This window comes from Piliocolobus tephrosceles, chromosome 5 (assembly GCF_002776525.5).
Source record: "Piliocolobus tephrosceles isolate RC106 chromosome 5, ASM277652v3, whole genome shotgun sequence".
NCBI classification, from domain to species: Eukaryota; Metazoa; Chordata; class Mammalia; order Primates; family Cercopithecidae; genus Piliocolobus; species Piliocolobus tephrosceles.
The window spans coordinates 165,300,031-165,324,829 of record NC_045438.1 but is presented as its reverse complement, the minus strand read 5'-3'; the positions used below and the strand labels follow the sequence as shown (position 1 = coordinate 165,324,829).

General features: G+C 43.3%; 1 protein-coding gene across 4 annotated transcripts in view; it reads left to right on the top strand.

The window, feature by feature from the left end:
- The window catches only part of RIPK1 (receptor interacting serine/threonine kinase 1), a 45,592-nt gene that overhangs the window by 16,487 nt on the left and 4,306 nt on the right, over window positions 1-24,799 (top strand). For all 4 annotated transcript variants that reach the window (XM_023221078.3, XM_023221080.2, XM_023221079.3 and 1 more), the window contains exons 4-9: window positions 987-1,124; window positions 3,056-3,284; window positions 5,385-5,534; window positions 9,670-9,746; window positions 18,118-18,208; window positions 19,684-20,253. In XM_023221078.3, the coding sequence (XP_023076846.1) occupies window positions 987-1,124; window positions 3,056-3,284; window positions 5,385-5,534; window positions 9,670-9,746; window positions 18,118-18,208; window positions 19,684-20,253 (1,255 nt within the window). The remainder of the gene's footprint in view (window positions 1-986; window positions 1,125-3,055; window positions 3,285-5,384; window positions 5,535-9,669; window positions 9,747-18,117; window positions 18,209-19,683; window positions 20,254-24,799) is intronic.

Genomic DNA, 24,799 nt, shown 5'->3' with positions numbered 1-24,799 from the left:
GAGGAGGACCAACTTACTTTGCTTGCTCAGAAGTTTTCCCTAAGTCCAAAGGTATACCAAAGAAGAAGGGAAAAATCTCTTCTGCTACTTTCTGTATGGTGGTGATCAAGCTCTTAACAGTGTAGCTCAGCTATGTTATGTCATAAATATGGTTTGAGGGATAGACTTGGAATCTCACTTTTGTCATTAAAATTTTTTTCCTGTTAACCAACAACCAAAATACATACAAATTTTTAGGAAACATCTTGTTTGTATACTGATTTTTTTGTTGTTGTTAAGCAAAACTGTAGTTTAACCACTATAATAGAAACTGGAGTTGTTTCTGTTAATATTGATGTTCACATAACAAGAATACCATTATAGGAACCAGTGACCTGAGACTCTACAAAAGCCTGAAGTATCTGCTACCAGGTCATCAAATAGATATTAATTCACTTAAGCTTTGTCGTTTTAACATCATGTTTATCTCAGATTTTTCCATGATTGTAATCAGTGTGAACATGTTCCCTTGTATTCTTTTTTCTCTTAATGTTATTTTACATGTGACATTTCCATGGCATTGTTCATGTCCTTAATGTAAACTTAGTATGACATCGTATGAGTATCCCATAGAAAATGCTTGCTTGTATATTTATTCACCCATTCATTCAGCAAGCATTCCAGGTACAATCCTAGGTTCCAAAGATACAGTCCTAAATAATATATATTTTTGTTCTCAAGGAGCTTAATTTTATAGTATTTTATGCATTACCAAATTATCATGGGATTTTTGTTTTTACACTAACAAAATACAACATGAATACCTTTTGCCCCCAAGAATGAAATCTTTCTTGTTTCCCAGTGACAGCAGTGCTGTGGTGCATCTGCTGGAAGGAAACCTGGTAACCCTCTCCTCAGGCTCAGATCCCACCACCCTTTCATGAAACAGTTGCTTTGGCCTATTTGATTACCTTTCCATTTCATAGACTTAATATCACTTGTTTTAGATGAGTACCCCGCTTTCTGTAAAAGGAAGGATAATTGTGGAAATCATTGAAGGAATGTGCTACTTACATGGAAAAGGCGTGATACACAAGGACCTGAAGCCGGAAAATATCCTCGTTGATGATGACTTCCACATTAAGGTAAACCATCGTCTGTAGGCTTCCAGAAAGCTGGGCGATTTTAGTTTTAATTCTCCAATGTAAATCCATTCTTGTATACTGGAGGAGCTAAAGGAAGACCTAGCTCAGCTTATAACTGGTGATGATGGTGCTGAAAGGCTCTACCAGCGATTGAAAGATGCAGGCTTGATGGGATCAGGAGATAACTGTCAGGATAATTCATATCTTTTGGGGAGGAGTGGAATTGAGTGGGGGAGATGAGAAATCCTCTTTCCTAGGTTGTGTTTTTCTCCTCTGTTAGAAACATTCAAAAGTTGCCCTTTTCATCCTGGAATGGGCCATTGGTGCCATAATGTTCTCCAGGAAATCTGTGTCACCAAGACTCCCCTCCTCTGGAAATGCAGGGGAATGTGAGGGTGTGTGCAGAAAATCCTTAGAGTTCAGATATGGCCTAAGAGTGAGATCAGCGGCCGGGTGCAGTGGCTCACACCTGTAATCCCAGCACTTTGGGGGGCTGAGGTGAGCAGATCACCTGAGGTTGGGAGTTCAAGACCAGCCTGACCAATATGGAGAAACGCCATCTTTACTAAAAATACAAAATCAGCCAGGCGTGGTGGCGCATGCCTGTAATTCCAGCTCCTCGGGAGGCTGAGGCAGGAGAATCGCCTGAACCCGGGAGGTGGAGGTTATGGTGAGCCGAGATTGTGCCATTGCGCTCTAGCCTGGGCCACAAGAGCAAAACTCTGCCTCTAAGAAAAAAAAAAAAAAAAAAGAGATCAGCAGTGCATCAAAAACCTCTACTTTGAAATTTTGTTTTATATTTTTATTTGATTATTTACTTGTCTGTATTTTAAAAAATCAGTTTCCTTTGAACACGTTCTTTCCATTGTCGTAAAGGGAACAAGGGAAAGGGATTTTTCTTTTGTTCATTCAAGGGCAGGATTTAGCTAGCGGGGAGTGTCATATCTAATTGGCTTTCGCAGCAGGAATCCAAGCACAAGGATCCAAAAGGGGAAGCAGCCCTGGGGGAGGCACTCAGGAGCTGCTGACACGGGGGCCTCTCTCCACCAGCAGGTTCTGCGTCTGGTGCTTTGTCCTAGTCTTGGACAGGACTTTAAAAAAAGGCCTGGGAATAAAAATTCCTCATTCATAACCTATCTTCAAATTCATGACTTCCCTCTTATGTCGTGGGTTAGAATCTGGATTTTAGGTAATCATGTGCCACAGTTCATCCCCACATGCTTGCTTGGATTCCTGCAGGCAGAAGTGGAACTGGCACCTGTGTTCTCTTCTTAACTGCACTGCTCTGTCATTTTGCCCTGCCAGCTCTGTTCTTGTTCTGTGTCTGACCTTGGTATTTTTCTCTCTGCCTTTTTGTCTGTTTTTCTCCTCCTTCCCACCCCTTCTTCTCTTAGGTTCAGGCTACAGCTCAAAACAAGCAACACTGCAGTCCTTATCCTCACTGTGTCTTTGGGATCCTTGGGCACTCGCATCCATGGGCCTCTGGACGCCTTTGGGGAAATAGAAGGTGTAGTACTTAGCCACTGTCTGCTACATAAGTGTGCAGAGAAGAAAATAACCATTTTCCCCCAAGCCCCAGAAATAGTTGAAAAACATATGCAGAGTCAATGGAGAATTAGAACAAATATGTTTGGTTGTTACTGTTCTTGTCAGAAACCTCTTCTGCTTTTCCCCTCCCCCTTATTGCATAAGGAATGTGATACCAGAATTTCATGTGAACGTTTCCTAGGGGGAGATTTTACAAATGGCTGAGGAGACACACAGTTTCTATGAGTCTGTTGAGAAGTCGCCATTGTGAACCTGCCCAGTGAAACCATTTCAGGAAAATTTACCATACCTTATGTATATTGGATAAGCCCTAGATTTAAAGTCAGATCTGATTTGTTTATGGCCTTCACCAAATAATCCCAGTGGCTCGATGTCTTTCCCAGATCGCAGACCTCGGCCTTGCTTCCTTTAAGATGTGGAGCAAACTGAGTAAAGAAGAGCACAATGAGCTGAAGGAAGTGGATGGCGCCTCTAAGAAGAACGGCGGCACCCTCTACTACATGGCGCCTGAGCACCTGAACGACGTCAACGCAAAGCCCACGGAGAAGTCAGATGTGTACAGCTTTGCCGTCGTACTTTGGGCGATATTTGCAAATAAGGAGCCATATGAAAGTAAGGCATTAGAGGAGTGGGGTTTGATATGAACCAACACTGCCATATGAAATAATGGGCATCAGTGAAATCAGTTAAGGTTTATAATTGTTTATTCTTTTAACGTCAGTCTTACCTGCTCAACTGTGAGTTCCGTGAGGGCAAGGACCATATCTGATTTATCCACTGCTGTCTCCTCAGCATCTTTACTCAATATGCCTGGAACTAACAGGTGCCCAGTAAATTTTTGTTGAATGAATGAGTAATTCCATTTAGGAATCAATGATCATAGGATGAATAGGAACCTCGATAGTGTGTCATTAGCTTGAGAGGTGCTGTGAAATTCCAGGGTTCTTCCTAGACAGGAAAGTTGATTGTTTCTGCTTGTGAGGACTTAGCCATTCACACTACAAGGCATACACTTCATACTTTCACTCATTCACTTACTCCTTCATTCAAGAATTCTTTCTTGTACTCTGGGCACTTTAGTCGGCATTGGGAATACAAAGATGAGTAAGTCGTGGCTTGTATAGGAGAACAGAGACACTCTTCAGTTTGTTAAGTGCATAAACTAATGGATGTTTTCCTATATACTCGTCTTGGGTGATCATCAGCTCCCGTGGTTTGATGATCATCTCTTTGCAAATGCTTCTTAAATCTGTGTCTCTGGCTCTGGCCTGGATATCCACTTGTGTTACGGTCAGATCCATTTCAGGCACCAAAGGAAGCTCCAAAGCAGCATCCCCCAAACACACCCATCTTGTTGACACTGCCCTGCAGCTCGCCCCGCTTCACTCCTCTTCATATGCTCAGGAAGTGGCGTGGCCATCCTTTTACCAAGTTGCCCAGTAAGAAACCTTAGAGTCATCCCAGACTTGCCCTTGCCCCTCTCTCCCACATTCTATCAGATCTCAAAACCTATGAATTCAAGAGATATATGTGACTCAAGATATATCTGCAACCTGTGTGCCTCTCTCTGTCCCCCTGGCCTCTGCTTAGTTCAAGCCCTCATTGTTTCCGCAGCAGGCTCCTTCCACCGTCCACCATTCATGTGGCAGCCAAAATGGTCGTCCTAAAAGGCACATGTGACCCTTTTCCTCACATATTGGAAATCCTTCCCAGATGCTCCATGGTCTTCAGGATGAAGTTCGAATTCCTCAGTGTGGAATAAAAGGCCTTCATATTCTGGCCTTTGCTTCTCTACTGGCCTCATCCCTAACCCTCCCTTCTTTGTCGGTTAGACTGAGTGAGGAATTTCTGGGATGTGTCATGATCTCTGTGACTTCTAGTCTGTTGATATCCTGCTTCTCTTGCCTGGAGTTCTCCTTAAGTCTCCCTATCCCATTCTTTACCTGCTAATTTTTCTGGACTCAACAAAGCCTTCCTGGACCTTGTTAGTCAGGGTTGTGCTACTGGAGCCCCTTGTACATTCTTCTTCTTCTGTTTTTTTTTTTTTTTTTTTTCTAAGACGGAGTCTCACTCTATCACCAGGCTGGAGTGCAGTGGCGCAGTCTCGGCTCACTGCAACCTCCACCTCCCAGGTTCAAGCAATTCTCCTGCCTCAGCCTCCCGAGTAGCTGGGATTACAGGTGCGCACCACCACACCCAGCTAATTTTTGTATTTTTAGTAAAGACAGGGTTTCACCATGTTGGCCAGGATGGTCTTGATCTCTTGACCTCGTGATCCGCCTGTCTCAGCCTACCAAAGTGCTGGGATTACAGGCGTGAGCCACCGCACCCGGCCCCATCCTTTTTGAATAGCAATGATCACGCTTGTGTTTTAAGTCACTCTCATTAACCTGAGCTCCTAAAGGCAAGGACTGTCCCGTATTTGCCTTTGCACACGGAGTGTGCCACTGGCCTTGCCCACATAATCTCTGTTCCATCAGCAGGTAGCTTTGTTGAGAATTTTGTTTTATCTGCAGACATTAAGCTATTGTGTGGTCATGTCAGCTCTTTGTCATAAGGCCATTCCACTCTATGGAATGAGGCGGCTGTACCACAGGCACACCAGGGGCTGAGAAAAGTGAGCAGTATTGTTCAAGTTCTGTCACCTTCCTGCCTGAGAGAGGAGCAAGACCTGAAAGAAAGTCTCAACCTCAGCTCCTCTTTGCTTTACAGATGCTATCTGTGAGCAGCAACTGATAATGTGCATAAAATCTGGGAACAGGCCAGATGTGGACGATATCATTGAGTACTGCCCAAGAGAAATTATCAGCCTCATGAAGCTCTGCTGGGAAGCGAATCCGGAAGCTCGGCCGACATTTCCTGGTAAGAGCATCTTTTCTGACTGTGTAGGATGCATCCTGTGTGGTGATTTTCCTAGTAAGATGTTGTTAGGAACTTGGTTTGAATCCTCAGAAAACTGAGTTCAGCTTTACTTGTGGTTTTAAACTGATTGTCTAGATTTCAAACATGTTATTCAATGCAAAGAAGCCATCTCTCTCAAAAGCATGAAGGCACATAAGGCCTTCTTGTTTCCTATTTTTGTAACTAACTTTTGAACTTGGGTTTAAATATACATAACATTAAATCTAACATTGTAACTGTTTTCAAGTGCACTGTTCAGGGGCAGTAAGTACAGTCCCATAGTACATTCACTCTCCATCATCTCTCACCTGCCCCCTGGCAACCCCCATCCTACTTTCTGTCTCTATGAATTTAACTGCACTGGGTACCGTATATAAGTGGAATCATACAATATTTGTCCTTTTGTGTCTGGCTTATTCCACTTGGCATGATGTCCTCAAGGTTCATCTGTGTTGTAGCAGATGTCAGAATTTCTTTCCTTTTCAAGGCTGAATAATATTCCATCATATGAATAGACTGCATTTCGTTTCTCCATTCATCCGTGTATGGGCACTTAGGTGGCTTTCACCAGCCTTCTTTGCTTCTTCACTTCTTTTATTTCCATCCCCTCCCTTGTTTAGCTGGCATCTTTAGAAAGTATTTTGCCATTTAGATTGGCCCTGTCATACAGGGATGGGGAAAGGTGCCTGGATGTTTGCCGAGCAGTATTCTGTGGTGTGGATGTACCACAGTTTAACTCTTCACTCCTTGAAAGACTTGTTTCCAGTTCTTAACTGTTGGGACTAAAGCAGCTGTAAATATTCATGTACATGTTTTTGTGTGAATATAAGTCTTCATTTCTCTGGAACACCAAGGAGTGCAAAGCTAGGTTGTATGGTAGTTTCATGTACAGTTTATTTAAAACATTCCCAAACATTTTCCCAGAGGGGCTGTGCCATTTTATATTCGGTGTCCGAGTGATGCAGGTTCTTGCATCCTCACCAGCATTGGGTACCCAGGCCACTCAACTTCTGCTCAGCCAACTACAAATTTATTTGAGTATTCCCACAAGCCCCACTTCAGGTCTGGGAATTCATTAGAAAGACTCACAGAACTCAAGAAAACATTTTACTTATGTCTCCCCTTTTACTGTCCTGGGTACAATTCAGAAACAGCCAAATGGAAGAGATGTACAAGGTGAGGTATGGGAGGAGGGTGTACAGAGCTTCCGCAGCCTTTCAGGACACACCACATTCTGGTGCTTCTATGTGTTCAGCAACCTGAAGCTCTCCAAACCTTCCCATTTAAGGTGATTTATGGAAGTTCCATTACATACGCATGATTGATTAAATCGTGGTCATTGGTGCTTGAGCTTAATCTCCAGTCCCTCTCTCCTCACTGGAAGTCAAAGGTGGAGCTCAAAGTCCCAACCTTCTAATTATAGCTTGGTCTTTCTGGTTGCTAGCCCCCATTCTGAAGCTGCTTAGTTTTCTGACCCCACCCAAAAGACACTCTTAGAAGACTCCAAGGATTTTAGGTGCTACCTGCCATGAACAAAACCAAACCTTTCCGATTCTCCAAGGTGTCTTATTTTATTGTTTCCTTTCTGTTTAGAGAACTTTCCTTAATCATTCTTTTAGGATATGTCTGAACTCTGTCATTCCAAAATTTTTTTCCTTTATAGGTAAGGTGTTATTTTTCTCTTGCTGCTTCCAAGACTTTTGTCTTTATTTTTCAGAGATTTAGTTGTTATTTGTCTTGGTGTGGATTCCTTTGGGTTTATTCTCTTTAGGTTTTGCTCAGCTTCTTGAATCTGTAGGTTTATGCCTCTTACCATATTTGGGAAGCTTTCGGCCATTATTTCTGTAAGTACTTTTTAACCTCCACTCTCTTTCTCTTTTCCTTCTGGAACTGTGACAACATAAAAACTGTATCTTTGGTTATAGTCCCATAGGTCCCTGAGGCTTTCTATTTTTTTTTTTTCAGTCAGTTAATTTCCTCTCTCTTGTTCAGACTGGATAATTTCTATCATTCTGTCTTCCAGTTCACTGATTTTCCTGTTTCTCCTCGATTCCACAGTTGAACTGTCTACTGAGCTTTTTTTTTTTTTTTTTTTGAGATGGAGTCTCCCTCTGTCGCCCAGGTTGGAGAGTGCAGTGGCGCAAGCTCTGCCTCCCGGGTTCACCCCATTCTCCTGCCTCAGCCTCCCAAGTAGCTGGGACTACAGGCACCTGCCACCGCGCCTGGCTAATTTTTTGTATTTTTAGTAGGGACGGGTTTCACCATGTTAGCCAGGATGCTTTCGATCTCCTGACCTCATGATCCGCCCGCCTCAGCCTCCCAAAGTGCTGGGATTACAGGCGTGAACCACTGCGCCCGGCCTACTGAGCTTTTTATTATATTTTGGTCATTGAAGTTTTCAGCTCTAAGATTTATATTCTCCCCTTTTTCGCTGAGACTTTCTATTTTTCATTTGTTTCAAGCAGGTTCATAACTATTAATTGAATTGTTTTTATCATGGCTGTTTTAAAATTCTTGACAGGTAATTCTAACATTGCTGTCATCTCAGTATTGGCATCTGTTGATTGTCTTATTTCATTCAGTTTGGGACCTTTCTGGTTCTTCATATAAGGAGTAATTTTTCTGTTGAAACTTGTACATTTTCTTACTGTGTTGTGAGATTCTGTATCCTCTTTAAGCCTTCTGTTTTGGCTGAGCTTTTCTGAGACTGCTCTGACAAGGGAAGAGTGGTGGCCACCTTACTAGTGCTGGGTGGAGGTAGAAGTTCAGCCTCTCCACTCAGCCCTTATTGACGGCCAAAGTCAGAGGCTCCTCTTCCTGCTGGTCAGGGGTGGGAATTCTGGCAGAGTCCACGTAGTCCCCACTGACACAGAGATGAAGTTACCTCATTACGACTGGACAATGTTAAAAGTCCTGATTCTCCACTAGACCTCCTCTGACACTTCCCCAGTGGGGAAGGGAAGGGGGGTCTTGTTACTGCCATGTGGGACAAATCCAGGCTATTCTTGTGTTCTCCTGACACCATAAGAGTGGATGGAGGGGCTCATTATCAGCTGGCAGGTAGGACAGCCCTGGCTTCCTGTTGGGCCTTCTCTGACATTACCCCGTTGAGGATGTTGGGTTACGTTGTTACTGTCTCACATGGTTGGATATGGAGGCTCTCCACTTGGCCTTAGCTGCTGAGGGTCGGGGTGCAGCCACAGGGTTTTTCTGTGGGGGTTGGCTGGAAGAGTGGTTGTTGACTAAAAGTTTTCTCCTATCCAAGTACTAACCAGACCTGACCCTGCCTAACTTCCAAGGGCAGACAAGCTTGGGCACATTCAGGATGGCATGGCTGTAGACTGGCTAAAGTTAGTTTTCTGTCTGCCCCTTGCTTAGTTCTTTGGCTAGAAAGAGCAGGCTTTGGTTGGAGATTTTTTTATCTGTGGCTGTTGATGGTTTGAGGTTGCCACCTTTTCAGCCAAGTCGGAGATATGAGGAAAAGAGAAAATCCAGTGAACTCACTATCGTGAGTTTCATCTGATCCCGAGGTTTCCTGCTGGTCTGCCTTCTTCTCTTCTCCTTTCAGAGACTCTGTACGTTTGTTTTATAAATAATACATAGGATGTTTTTGTTGTGCTTAGAAGGAAAAATAAGAAAAAGTATGTCCACTCCATCTTCCTGGAACTGGAAGTTTCTTTTTTCTTTGAAGGCTAACAGCTGTAACCCATTACACTAAATGCTTGCTCAGAGTATCCCGACCTCTCATTAATTTGATGCCAGAGAGACAGAAACATGGAGTTCGCCCATCCCTGTTCAGCTGGAGATGAACTCACATCAGGGAGTGGTTTGTGTTGCAGCCGGAGAAACTGCAGCACGAATAAAAAGCGCAAAGAGCACAGGCTATTTCGGCAGAAATCCCTGGTTTCCTGTGTTAGCCCATCCCTTATTCTATTAATCTTATTAGTCTCTATCAGAGTCAGTGATTTGGAGCTTAAATGTTTATTTTACTGCTTTGCCCACAGATTGAGGTAAGTAATTCAAAGATAATAGATGGCTAATATTTTTAATTTTATGTTAGAAAACAAGAAATTTAAAGTACATTTTATTCTTACAGGTATTGAAGAAAAATTTAGGCCTTTTTATTTAAGTCAATTAGAAGAAAATGTAGAAGAGGATGTGAAGAGTTTAAAGGTAGGCAATATAGCAGATGCTTGAAATACTAACATATCAAAATATATACTGTCAATCATGAACCAAAACAATGTAATTTGTTATTGAGATTTGAGGTAAGCTAGCTTGGTAAACATATAAAACAAAATGAGCAATTGTCTGCAAATATCATCCTGTTGGCATACTGGACCCATTTCTCCTTCAAAACTCATGAAATGAGAGAACACATATAGAGCAGTATGAAAACAAAAGCACAGTGTCACTGGCAAAGAATGGACAGTACCATAAGTGGATCAGTCATTTTGAGGAATTCTTGAAAGACAGAAAGACCACAGATTTATTCTGCTGAGACATACAACAGAAAAGGAATACTAACCCAAGACATAATGCTGAGGAAGAAGTACCGGAGGGGCAGTCTTGGGTCAGTGTACAGAAGTCACCTGGGACGCTGACAGGGGAGTCACTTGAGAACCTCATTTATGCTGTTTAGGAAAGTTGGCTTCTCTCCCTACTTCCCCTGTACTTAGCAACAGATGGCAGTAGCATCTGCCCAAGACTGAAGCAAGGAGGTGGTGTCTGGGGTGAGAAGGGCATGACAAGGCCCCGTTAGGAACCAATCAACTAAGAGGAATGGAGACCACCCTGCCCCACCCCTGCCGACTCTGGAATCAAGCTACTGCCATACATCTTCCAGCAACTTACCCCCATAATCATGAACAGGAGGCTACGGCAAATGAAACAGGCAAACAGATTTTAAAATATAATTTAGAAAAAAGATTGGAATCAGCTAAGATAAACTCTAAGGCAAAAAACCCTTCCTTCAAACAATCAGGAATATTTCATAATGATAAAAGGCCCAATGCATCTGGAAAGTATAACCACTTTAAATGTGAATCTACCGTCAATAACATGACCTCAAAGTCAACACAGCAAAAAGTGACAGAACTCAAAGGAAAACAGACAAATCCACAATTACAACTGAAGATTTTTTTTTTGAGATGTAATCTCACTCTGTCTCCGAGGCTGGAGTGCAGTGGTGTGATCTCGGCTCACTGCAAGCTCCACCTCCCAGGTTCACGCCATTCTCCTGCCTCAGCCTCCCGAGTAGCTGGGACTACAGGCGCCCACCACCATGCCCGGCTAATTTTTTGTATTTTCAGTAGAGGCGGGGTTTCACCGTGTTAGCCAGGATGGTCTCGATCTCCTGACCTCATGATCTGCCCGCCTCGGCCTCCCAAAGTGCTGGGATTACAGGCGTGAGCCACTGCGCCCGGCCTACAACTTAAGATTTTAATACACATCTCTCTTCAGTTGATAGAACAAGCAAACAAAAATCAGTAAGGCTATAGAAGATGTGAAGAACGTGACTAACACACTTGACCTAATGGAAACATACGATACGCTCTACGTAGTAACTGCAGAGTTTCTACTGTAAAGGCTTTTCAAGAACATACAGAGCGTGTTCAAAACCTGACCATGTGTCTCAATTTAAAAGGATTGTAATCATAAAAATGTTCTCTGACTATATTTCAGTTATGCTCAAAATTAATTTTGAAAAGGTAACTGGAAAATCTTATGTGGTTAGAAGTAAAGAAATATGCTTTTAAATATCCCTTGGGTCAAAAAAAAATAAATCACAATGGTATTTAGAAAATATTTTTCACTGAAGGCTAACAAAACACTACATATTAAAATTATAAAATGCACTTTGCAAAGGAGTACTTAATATAACCTTAAATAAATAAATATTACATATATTATATGAAGAAAGGCTGAAAATTAATTAGCCAAACATCTGAAGAAGATAGTAAAATAAACCTAGAGAAAAAAGAAGTAAATAATAAGGAAAAGAGCATAAATTAATGACGCAGAAAGTAACTAATAGAGGATCAAAAAGTCCAAATATTGATTATTCGAAAGGCTAATAAAATAGACTAATTAAGACTGATAGATCCAGGTGTGAGGTAATCCCAGTTACTCGGGAGGCTAGGGTGAGAGGATCTCGTTTTGAGGCCAGGAGTTTGAGACCAGCCTAGGCCACATAGTGAGACCCCATCTCTTTTTTTTTTTTTTTTTTTTTTTTTTTTGAGACGGAGTCTGGCTCTGTCTCCCAGGCTGGAGTGCAGTGGCCAGATCTCAGCTCACTGCAAGCTCCGCCTCCCAGGTTTACGCCATTCTCCTGCCTCAGCCTCCGGAGTAGCTGGGACTACAGGCGCCCGGTGAGACCCCATCTCTAAGAAAATAAAATAAAAAATTAATGAGACGTGGCGGCATGTGCCAGTTGTCCCAGGAAGGCTGACATAGGAGGACTGCTTGAGACCAAGAGTTTGAGGCTGGAGTACGCTATGATCATGCCACTGCCCTCCAACCTGGGTGACAGAGGGAGACCCTACTTCTAAGAAAAAAAAAAAAAGAAAGACTTATAAAAAAGGAGACAAGATAGAAATCCATGAATAAGGAGGACTCAAAATAGTTCCTGCAGACATCAAATGGTATTAAGAGAATATTATGAACAACTTTTTGTTAATTATTTTAAAATTTAGATAAAATAGACCAATGTCTTTAAAAAGTACAATTTAGCCAAGCTAACTCAAATAGAGATAGAAACTTTGAATATTCCTGTAACTATTAAAAGAAGCAGTGATAAAAAAAAAAAACTTCCTCTAGAGAAAGTCCCACAGAGAGCTTCATCAATGACTTCTACCACATATTCAAATATTATAAAGCTATATTAAAAAGACAGTGGTATTGGTGTGGGGTGGACAGATACTGTTGGAATGGAGTTGAAAACCCATAGATTTACACATACCTAGAAACATGATTTTGACAGAGATGGCACTGTAGAGCAGTGGGGAAATGACAGTCTTTTCAATAAATGGTGCTGAGACAACTGGGTATCCGCATGATACAAAAATGAAATTGGGCTTCTACCTTACACCATACCAAAAAATCAGCTCCAGGCTGATTACTGACAGAAATGTGAAAGATAAAATTATAAAGCTATTGGAAAATATAGGAGAATTTCTTCATATCCTCAGGATAGGGAATCCTCAACAGTACACAAAAGCATTAGCTGTAGTGGTAAGAATTGATAAATTTTAAAATTTATAAAATTTCAAATGAATTTTTAAAATGAATTTTTAAATGAATTCATTGTAAAATTCTATAAATTTATAGATACATTTATTTTATACATTTATAAATTTATAAAATGTTTAAATTAATTTATAAATTCATTTTAAAACTTTTATTCGTCAAAATAAACCATTAAGAGAATAGAGGCTGGGCATGGTGGCTCATGCCTGTAATCCCAGTACTTTGGGAGGCTGAGGTGGGAGGATCGCTTGAGGCCAGGAGTTCGAGACTAGCCTGGGCAACATAGTGAGACCTCCTCTTTACAAATAATGATTAAGAAATTAGGGCCGGGCGCAGTGGCTCACGCCTGTAATCCCAGCACTTTGGGAGGCTGAGGTGGGAGGATCGCTTGAGGCCAGGAGTTCGAGACCATCCTGGCTAACACGGTGAAACCCCATCTCTACTAAAAATACAAAACATTAGCCAGGTGTGGTGGTGCGCGCCTATAGTCGCAGCTACTCGGGAGGCTGAGGCAGGAGAATGGCGTGAACCCAGGAGGCGGAGCTTGCAGTGAGCCGAGATCCGGCCACTGCACTCCAGCCTGGGCAACAGAGCGAGACTCCGTCTCAAAAAAAAAAAAAAAAAGAAATTAGCTGGGCATGGTGGTGTGCACCTGTGGTCCCAGCTACTCAGGAGGCTGAGATGAGAAGACTGCTTGGGCCTGGGAGGCCGCGCCATTGTGCTCCAGCCTGGGTTACGGAACGAGACCCCATCTCCAATACATAAATAAATAATAAACAAGCAAACAAGTCACAGAATGGGAGAAGTGCAACACACACATAACTGACCAAGTACTTACTTGAATATATAAAATCTAGAGAAATTTTATAAATCAGAAAGGAAAAGATACGCAACCCAGTTAAAACAGGGATGAAATAGTTGAATGGGCACTTCACCAAAGAGAATAAATATACCAAAAACACGCACAACTTTACTAGTAATTAGAGAAATGCAAATTAAAACCACAATAAGATAATATTATGTGTCTAAACATTGGCAAACATGGCAAGGCTTTTCTAAACGACATGAAATAAATCCAAATAAACAGTGAAATGTGTTGATGGATGGAAAGACTTGACGTACTAAAGCTGTCTATTCTCCCCAATGTCATTTATAAAAGGAGTGCAATCCTAATTAAAAGCACAACCAAATTCTTTATGGAATTCAACAAGCTGACTCTTAAGTTTGTGTGAAAGAAAAAATGTACAAAGATAGCTAAGAAAATTCTGAAGAAGGAGATCAGAACAGTGTAGACCACAGCAAGGATAATCAAATAGATTAATAGAAAAGGTGAGTCTGTGTAGGTTGGGTTTTCCAGAAGCAGCCACTGAGTTGGAGATTGGGGTGCAAGGAAGGAGTGGGAAGCAGGAATGAACAGAGGAAGAAGTTGAGGGCAAGGAAGCCTGACAGAGAGCTCTGGCAGCAGGGAGCGCTGAGCAAATGCCCCTCAGGCTTATCCCACGTCAGACTGAAATGGCCAAGGCCATAAATATCTCCTTGCCTTTCTCAGTCACTGGCTCAGAAGGGGAGTACCTGGGGCAAAGAAGCTCACAGCTGCAGGCTGTTTGTTCACTCAGCTCCTTGCAACAGGGCAGCAAATCCCTCCTTGCGGGGGCATCTGACAGGCCCATCACTGTGTCTACCACAAAGTCCAAAATCAATCCATGTATTCTAAGCTACACACAAAATTCGCAAAGTATAAAGAAAAAGATGATAGTATATGACCTCATGAAAATGGAAAGGGAGTTGAAAAGGAGAAATTGTGTTTAGCAAAGGATTAATATCTAGAATAGTTAATAGAATGCCTACAAATAAAAAACAAAAGTAGGCTGGACACGGTGGCTCACGCCTGTAATCCCAGCACTCTGGGAGGCTGAGGCGGGTGGATCACAAGGTCAGGAGATCGAGACCATCCTGGCCAACACAGTGAAACACCGTCTCTACTAAAAGTACAAAAATTAGCCAGGCGCGGTGGTGGGAGCCTGTAGTCCCAGCTACTTGGGAGGCTGAGGCAGGAGAATGGTGTGAACCCAGGAGGCGGAGCTTGCAGTGAGCCGAGATTGCGCCACTGCACTCCAGCCTGGGCAACAGAGCGAGACTCCGTCTCAAACAAACAAACAAAAAAATAATTCAAAAGAAAGATAATAGACAAAGAACACAGACAATTCAAAAAAGAAACTTCAGAAAAGTTTCTTTTGTGTGTTTCTGAACAACACACTTCAGAAAAGATATTTGGCCTTGCCAACAGAGAAAGGCAAAATGAACCTGTTAGAGTTTTTCATCCATTAGATTGAAATTTTCGAAAGATTGGTGATACAGTGTGTTGGTGAAAATGCAGAATAACAAGCAGTCTTCTGCAGTACTGGTAAGAGTGTAAATTGGAGAAGTTCATTAGAAGGTGAGGCATCCAACAAACTCCACAAGCCCATAAGTTCTGTTGCAATTCTACTCTCAGTAATCTGTACCACTCACATGGACACTCAAAGATGTAGCTTCCGTTCTTTGCACCTTAGTTTATAAGAGTGAAAAATTAGAAACAACTCAAATGTCCATAAGTAAATGCCCTAAATTATGATTCACCTAAACTACACAATACTAATAGCCACTTAAGAGAAAGGTGGCAACTAACATGTAATGATACAGAAAGATCTTCAAGATTAGCTGTTAGTGAAAAAACAAGTCACATAACAATACTTACAGTGTGGTCCTTTTAATGTTAAAAAAAATATATATATATATATATATAGGCCGGGTGCAGTGGCTCATGCCTGTAATTCCAGCACTATGGGAGGCCGAGGTGGGCAGATCACTTGAGGTCAGGAATTGGAGACCAGCTGGCCAACATGGCAAAACCCTGTCTCTACTAATAATACAAAAAAACTGGCCAGGTGTGGTGGTGCATACCCGTAATCCCAGCTACTCAGGAGGCTGAGGCATGAGAATTGCTTGAACCCGGGAGGTGGAGGTTGCAGTGAGCCAAGATCATGCCACTACACTCCACCCTGGGCAACAGAGTGAAACTGTGTCTCAAAAAAAATAAAAGATATAAATATATATACACACACACACACAAATACACATATATACACACACACACACATATATATAGTATATTTCTGGAATGTGTGTGCAAATTCCTAGAGAGAGAATAAGAGTGATATGCAGCACACTCTGGATAAGGCTTACCTCAAGGGAATGGAAGAGTAGGTGCTCAAGGAATGTTTTGGTGTTATTCTGTGTGATTCTGCATTGTTTGAATCTTTGGGGGTTTTTTGGTGTTTTTTTGTTTGTTTGTTTTTTGTTTTTTGAGACAGTCTCACTCTGTCACTCAGGCTGGAGTGCAGTGGCACAATCTGGGCTCACTACAACCTCCGCCTCCCGGTTCAGGTGATTCTTGTGCCTCAGCCTCCCAAGTAGCTGGGATTACAGGTGTGTGCCACTACGCCCAGCTAATTTTTTTGTATTATCAGTAGAGATGGGGGTTTCACCATGTTAACCAGGCTGGTCTCCAACTCCTAACCTCAGGTGATCTGCCCACCTTGGCCTCCCAAAGTGCTGGGATTACAGGCGTGAGCCACCATGCCTGGCCATGTTTAACTTTTAAGAACTATTAAATTGTTTTACACAGTAGCTACACCATTTTATATTCCCCACCAGCAGTGCACAAGGATTCTAATTTCTCCACCATCTTACCAACACTTTTTATTTATCATTTTTATATTACAGTCACTCTAAGGAGTATGAAAGTGTACCTCATGGTGGTTTTGACTTGCATTTCCCTATGACTAATGATGTTGAGCATCTTTTCATGGCTTATTGGCCATCTGTATATTTTCTTTTTTATTTTATTTTATTTATTTATTTTTTTTTGAGACGGAGTCTTGCTCTGTCGCCCAGGCTGGAGTGCAGTGGCCGGATCTCAGCTTACTGCAAGCTCCGCCTCCCGGGTTTACGCCATTCTCCTGCCTCAGCCTCCCGAGTAGCTGGGACTACAGGCGCCCGCCACCTCGCCCGGCTAATTTTTTTTATTTTTTGGTAGAGACGGGGTTTCACCTGGGTTAGCCAGGATGGTCTTGATCTCCTGACCTCGTGATCCGCCCGTCTCGGCCTCCCAAAATGCTGGGATTACAGGCTTGAGCCACCGCGCCCGGCCGGCCATTTGTATATTTTCTATGGAGAAACTGCTATTCAAGTTCTTTGCCCATTTTTGAATTGGGTTGTTGGTTTTTTGTTGTTGAGTTGTAGGATTTTTTTTTTTTTTTTAATGTTCTGGATTTCATCCATTATCAGATATATATGGTTTGCTATTTTTCCCCATTATTTTATTTTATTTATTTATTTTATTATTATTATTATTTTTTGAGACAGACTCTCACTATGTCACCACCCAGGCTGGAGTGCAGCGGCGGAATGGTGGCTCACTGCAACCCCTGCCTCCCAGGTTCGAGATACTCCTGTCTCAGCCTCCTGAGTAGCTGGGACTACAGGCACACACCACCACACCTGGCTAGTTTTTGTAGTTTTAGTAGATACAAGGTTTCACCATGTTGGCCTGGCTGGTCTCGAACTCCTGACCTCATGTGATACACCCACCTTGGCCTCCCAAAGTATTTTTTCCTTATTCTGTGGGTTATCTTTTTACTCTCTTCATAGTATCCTTTGATGCACAGAGCTTTTAATTCTGATATATTTTTACTTTTTACTTTTGTTTGTGCTTTTGTGTCATAACCAAGAAATTGCTGCCAAGTCCAATGTCATGAAGCTTTTTCCCTATGTTTTCTTCTAAGAATTTTTGTGGCACTAGCCCTTAAATCAAGTCTTTGGTCCATTTTGAGTTAATTTTTATATGGTATGAAATAAGGGTCCAACTTCATTATTTCATATGTGTATATTCAGTTTTCCCCATCGAATGGTCTTGGCAACCTTGTCAAAAATCAATTGGCTGTTTATGGGAGGGTTTATTCCTGGGCTTTCCATTCTGCCCCACTGGCATATGTGCCTGTCTTTATGCCAGTACTACACCGTTTTGAATACTGTAGGTTTCTAGTAAGTTTTGAAATCAGGAACTGTGAGTCCTCCAACCTTGTTCTTTTTAAAGATCATTTTGGCTATTTGGGGAAAACATTAATAAAAAAAATTACTCTTGTAAGATCTATGTGAAATTTCTACCTTCTGAAAATATGAATTCTCATTTATAATTTTCTGGGACTCAATATTTTTTCTGCTGTAAAGTGTGTGTTTATGCTCTTAATTATAGAAAGAGTATTCAAACCAAAATGCAGTTGTGAAGAAAATGCAGTCTCTCCAACTTGATTGTGTGGCAGTGCCTCCGAGCAGGTCAAATTCAGGTAAATTACACTATGCTCAAAATCCATTCATTTATTTGTTTGGTTACTCATTCACTCCACTCTAAAATGCTACTCAGGACCACATGGGAAACAGAAGAAGCTATAAAACTGAACACCTGCCTTAAAGGAATTTATAACATTCGAGAGTCAAGTTACATGTATTTGAAATATGAAGTAACAGTGTGCTCACCAGTCATAGTGTTCTGAACAAAAGGCCTAACATATCTGATGGGGAGAAGTGACGATTCAGAAGAAGGTAGGGGACATATGTGAGAGCAAAGTCCCTGAGGAGGTCGGAGTGACTTAGAGCCAGACTACAAGCAGAGAGGCTCGTCTCAGGTCAAGTAGAAATACTTTTTTCACTGTAACAAAAGGGATGGCAGAGTATAGGATACTGAAGCCACTTAGCTACCTGATCTGTGGCTAATTAACCTCTTCTAAACTTCACCCATCAAATCATAATAATTGCTCCTCCTCTCATAGGGCTCTTCAAGAATGAAAGAATTCATGGGACGTGCTTAGGACAGAGCTGCTGCAGATTTTTTTTTTTTTTTTTTTTTTTTTTTTTGAGACAGAGGAGTCCCTCTGTCACCCAGGCTGGAGTACAATGGTGTGGTCTTGGCTCACTACAACCTCTGTCTTTCAGGTTCAAGTGATTGTTCTGCCTCAGCTTCCCAAGCAGCTGGGATTACAGGCATGCACCACCATGCCTGGCTAATTTTTGTATTTTCAGTAGAAACGGGGTTTCGCCATGTTGGCCAGGCTGGTCTCGAACTCCTGACCTCAGGTGATCCCACCCGCCTCGGCCTCCCAACGTGCTGGGATTACAGGCGTGAGCCACCGCACCCAGTCGCAGATCTTATTTTCCACCTGAATCGCTCCAAGGAGACAACTACCTTCTCTGCTCCAAACCAAGTGCCTTTTTTCCTTGATCATCCCTGCAACAGCCGCTTTTCTCTTGCTTGCTATAATTTTCCTAGTACTCTCTCACTGCCAGCAAGGAGCTCCTATTATTTGTAAAGCTTGTGGGAAGAGGACCATTTCCTAAATGCTTTGGACTGGTCTCTTACTTGTTTTCTGTGCGTCCCTCTGAGATACAGATTCATGATGGTGCTCAGATTTTATTTTACTTTTTTTTTTTTGAGATGGAGTCTTGCTCTGTCGCCCAGGCTGGAGTGCAGTGGCCGGCTCTCAGCTCACTGCAAACTCCTCCTCCCGGGTTCACGCCATTCTCCTGCCTCAGCCTCCTGAGTACCTGGGACTACAGGCGCCCGCCACCTCGCCCGGCTAGTTTTTTGTATTTTTTAGTAGAGACGGGGTTTCACCATGTTCGCCAGGATGGTCTCGATCTCCTGACCTCGTGATCCTGACTTCGTGATCTCGGCCTCCCACAGTGCTGGGATTACAGGCTTGAGCCACCACGGCCGGCCTTATGTTTCACGAAACCCATTCTAATGTTGATCATTTCTTCTCAGCCACAGAACAGCCTGGTTCACTGCACAGTTCCCAGGGACTTGGGATGGGTCCTGTGGAGGAGTCCTGGTTTGCCCCCTCCCTGGAGCACCAGCAAGAAGAGAATGAACCCAGTCTGCAGAGTAAACTCCAAGAGGAAGCCAACTACCATCTCTATGGCAGCCGCATGGACAGGCAGATGAAACAGCAGTCCAGACAGAATGTGGCTTACAACAGAGAGGAGGAAAGGAGACGAAGGGTCTCCCATGACCCTTTTGCACAGCAAAGACCTTATGAGAATTTTCAGAATACAGAGGTAAAAGGCACCGCTTATTCTAGTGCAACCAGTCATGGTAATGCAGTGCACCAGCCCTCAGGGCTTACCAGCCAACCTCAAGTGCCATATCGGAACAATGTATTATACAGCTCACATGGCTTTGGAACAAGACCACTGGATCCAGGAACAGCAGGTCCCAGAGTTTGGTATGGGCCACTTCCAGGTCCTATGTCTAGTCTGTATAAAATCCCAGTGCCGGAGACCAACTATGTAGGAAACACACCCACGATGCCATTCACCTCCTTGCCACTAACAGGTAAATGGGTCTTTGATAGCCACAATCTTGTCTTTTTTTATTTTTCGGAAAATAAAGCAACCAACCAGCTCTATTGTAGATTGTGGGTTGTGATGGGGACAGAGGGTATCGTCTGCTGCCAGATGCAAGTTGCCACTGCGAAATGGACTCTGCCAGGCCACTTGGTCTGGGAGTGTTTCATCTGGGGCTAGGATTCATCACAGATGCCCGCAAGCATCGGGAGGCCCTTGTGACTGGCAGGCATCTTTGACTCTAATCTGGAGTGATTTTAGTCCTATTTCACCCAATCTCCGATAAATGGGAAGTTATCTGCTTATTTGCTTTTACCTTGCTTGCTGTTTTTTGAGGGTAAGAAATCAGTTTTGGATATTTTTGTTTCTTACTTTATATAGCTCAAAGACTACCATTAGTGATGAAAAATTTTCTTTTAACTCCCATATATCTATCAGGTGAAGTAAAAGGTATGTGATAGTAGTTACTGGCAGTCTAGAATAGAAGTGATTTAATGTAATATCCAGCATTTTTATCAAATACTACTCACCAACATCACCTTAACCACCTGGACGGCATCTACCAGTGATACCCACAAGTATCTGGAGATCCTGAAATCAACTCAGGTACAGGAAGCTTTGAGAACCACAGAGTTACAATTTCTTTCAAAACACCAAATTCAGCCGGGCGCGGTGGCTCAAGCCTGTAATCCCAGCACTTGGGGAGGCTGAGACGGGCGGATCACAAGGTCAGGAGATCGAGACCATCCTGGCTAACACGGTGAAACCCCATCTCTACTAAAAATACAAAAAACTAGCCGGGCGCGTTGGCGGGCGCCTGTAGTCCCAGCTACTCGGGAGGTTGAGGCAGGAGAATGGTGTAAACCCGGGAGGCGGAGCTTGCAGTGAGCTGAGATCCGGCCACTGCACTCCAGCCCGGGCAACAGAGCGAGACTCCGTCTCAAAAAAAAAAAAAAAAAAAACACCAAATTCTCCAAAAACATCCTTTGCAAACATCCTCGATTTTTTCCATAGGTTTTATTATAAGATCTGTAGAATGCAAATTATTGGATTAGACATCAGGCAGTATCCAAGTCATGTATAATCCTATGAGCAGAATGTCCTTTTGTTTCCTTCATGTCTGGGGATAAAATTTTTCATTAGTATTTCCATATCATTTTGTTCATTCATGATTAAGTCAATAAAAATTTCAGCTGGGGCCATGGTTGGCCAGGCATGGTGGCTCATGCCTGTAATCCCAGCACTTTGGGAGGCCAAGGTGGGTGGATCACTTGAGGCCAGGAGTTCGAGACCAGCCTGGCTAACATGGGTGACACCCTGTCTCTACTAAATAATACAGAAATTGGCCGGGCGTGGTGGCGCATGCCTTTAGCCCCAGCTACTAGGGAGGGTGAGGCAGGAAAATCACTTGAACCCTGGAGACAGACGTTACAGTGAGCTGAGATATGCCACTGCACTCCAGCCTGGGAAACAGAGTGAGACTGTGTCTCAGAGAAAAAAAAAATTCTGTAATCCCAGCACTTAGGGAGGCTGAGGCAGGCAGATCACGAGGTCAGGAGATTGAGACTATCCTGGCTAACACAGTGAAACCCCGTCTCTACTAAAAATACAAAAAAAAAAAAAAAAAAAAAAAAATAGCGGGGCATAGTGGCACGCGCCTGTAATCCCAGCTACTCGGGAGGGTGAGGCAGGAGAATCACTTGAACCTGGGAGGCAGAAGTTGCAGTGAGCCGAGATCGCACCACTGCACTCCAGCCTGGGTGACAGAGCTAGACTCCATCTCAAAAAAAGAAAAGAAAAAAGAAAAAAAAAATTCCAAAGCACTTCCACTTTGTGCCATGCAGTTCTCCAGGCACTGGAGCTATAACTGAGCACAGCCTGAGTCCCTTCCCTCATACAGTTTAAATCCTCGTGGACGCAAGGCAGACCCTAAACCAATATTTAATGTGTCATTTTTTATCTTCTTTCTACATGAGCAACCCAAATACACTAGTTTAGTGCCAAAATCTCTTTCTGTTTTCACTCTTGCTCTGGTTCCTGGTTCTGCCAGTGACAGATGTACAGGGATCCAGCTTCTTCAGGATTCTGAGATGCTTTCAGTGGGGAAGGGGCACTTGGATCTATAATAAATAATAGAATTTTCTGTGTTTCTGCTCCCAAAGATGATCCTGCCAAGTATGGAGCTAGTAAATGAACACACTGAGTTTCTCCTTGCAAATTTAAATAAGTCTTCTGCTTGCTTTTGTTATCAGAATGTCCTAACTCTGTACCAAAATGTGAGTTTTCTAATTTGCCATACCATAGAAGAAGGGTGTGTGTATCCAGTAAGTACGAAAGGGAAATAAATGTCTTCCTCTCAGTGAAGGAGCTCCTAGACCCACTGTTTTCATTCACTGTGCTGTTTGAAGTGAGGTTAGAAAAGGAAAGCTCGGGCCGGGCGCGGTGGCTCAAGCCTGTAATCCCAGCACTTTGGGAGGCCGAGATGGGCGGATCACGAGGTCAGGAGATCGAGACCATCCTGGCTAACACGGTGAAACCCCGTCTCTACTAAAAAATACAGAAAACTAGCCAGGCGAGGTGGCGGGCGTCTGTAGTCCCAACTACTTGGGAGGCTGAGGCAGGAGAATGGCGTGAACCCGGGAGGTGGAGCTTGCAGTGAGCTGAGATCGCGCCACTGCACTCCAGCCTGGGCGACAGAGCGAGACTCCGTCTCAAAAAAAAAAAAGGAACGCTCACTGGGCTAGGGGTCAGGAGACCCAAGTCGAGTCCTGCGTGTGCCAGTCACTACAGTGGGTGACTTTGGGAAAGTTGTTTGCCTCTCCAGAGTTCATTCTCAATTATAAATGAAAATGTTACAACTGAAAATTTATACATTGTAAGCTCTAGTATGTTTCTAATATTGCATTAGTTTCTCCATTTCATAACTTTCATGGTTTTTCCAGTGGCCAGATTTAGGCAGAAAGCACTGATTCAAGAAAACAAATCTCCAAGTAGAGAGGTGCAGGGTAAACCTCCATGTAAGCCCGTGGTGAGCGCAGACTGTGAGTGACAAACACAGTGTCAGTATAAGCTGGAGGTGGCGGGCCAGGAGGATTAAACAGGGTAAGGCAGCTTAGCACTGTGCCTGACGCTGCACAGAATAAGTGCTCAGTAAATGGTAGCTGCTGTTATTAGCACTGTTATTATCACTGTTAACAAGAACACCTGGACAGCCTTGAGTGCTGGAAGGCACCTCAGAGACTGTCACAGGGGTTCCTTGCTAGGATTCCAAGGACCCCAGTTTCAGCAGCTTCACGAACACCCAGAACTACATACCGATGGTGTGTGTTGCACGTCCTGTATTTCTTACACCTTTCTGTAGGGAGGGTCCCCAGTTTCCTTGGCTTCCTCAGAGAAAATGCAACAAATGAGCACGGTGCCTGGTCCAGAGAGCGGCCTGCCTTAGGGTCAGGTGTGCTGACGGAGGTACCTAGAGCTGCTCTTCATTTCCCTCCTCAGAACTGTCTTCTCGACCACCTTCTCCCTCCTACACGGATATGCTAAGTGCTCTTTAGGGACAGTACGGACCTCACTTGACAAATTCAGCTCAGCATGAATGTCACTGAGTCCATGTCCTGTACCAGTCCCAGGCTAGCGAGTGTAAGGAATACAAACACAAGTGGGTATGGTCGCTGCCCTCTCGGGCCTCACATTCTAGTGGAGAAGTCAGACAGACCCAGCTCAGATACAGAGCGGCCCAGGGCAGAGTGCCGAGTCTAGGATTACAGTGCAGGCTCATGGAAGGAGGTGGAATTTGTGCTGGGCCTGTGTCAGAAAATCACAGATAGGGAGAAGCACGTTGGAAGGTCAACAGTCCAGGCAGAGGCAGGAGCACCATGTCAGCAGATCAGTGGGAAATCTGGTGGGGCTGGAGTCTCTGGAGTGGAGCGAGGGCGGAGACAGTGAAAGGAAGATCAGAGACAGAGGGTAGGGCAGAGCTGTGGCTAGCTCCTGAATACTGAACCTGAGAGGTTTGAGTTTATCAGGTAGAGGAGGAGGACCCTTCACAGATGTTCAGAGTCGTGGGATGCTGCTGGGAAGTGTGGCTGAGCTGTGCTGTGCTGTTCATCCACCTCTGTTTTCTGACTTAGCCACATTTTTTTATGGTAAAATTCAAAAACATAAAACATAGCATTTTAACCATTTTTACAGTGGCATTACCTAACATTCACGTTGTTTTGCAACCATCACCACCATCTATCTACGTAACTGTTTTGATCTTGCAAAACTAAAATTCTGTATCCATTAAACACCAACTCCCCAGCTCCCCTCCCAGCCCCTGACAACCACCATTCTACTCTCTGTTTCTGTGACTCTGACTATTCTAGGTACCTCATATGAGTGGAATCGTGCAGCATTTGTCTTTGTGGCTGACTTTATTCACTTAGGAAATGTCCTCAAGGTTCATGCATGTTGTAGCATGTGATGTGATTCCCTTCCTTTTCAAGGCTGACTGTTCCATTGTGTGGCTAGGCCACAGCTGGGTTATCCACTCA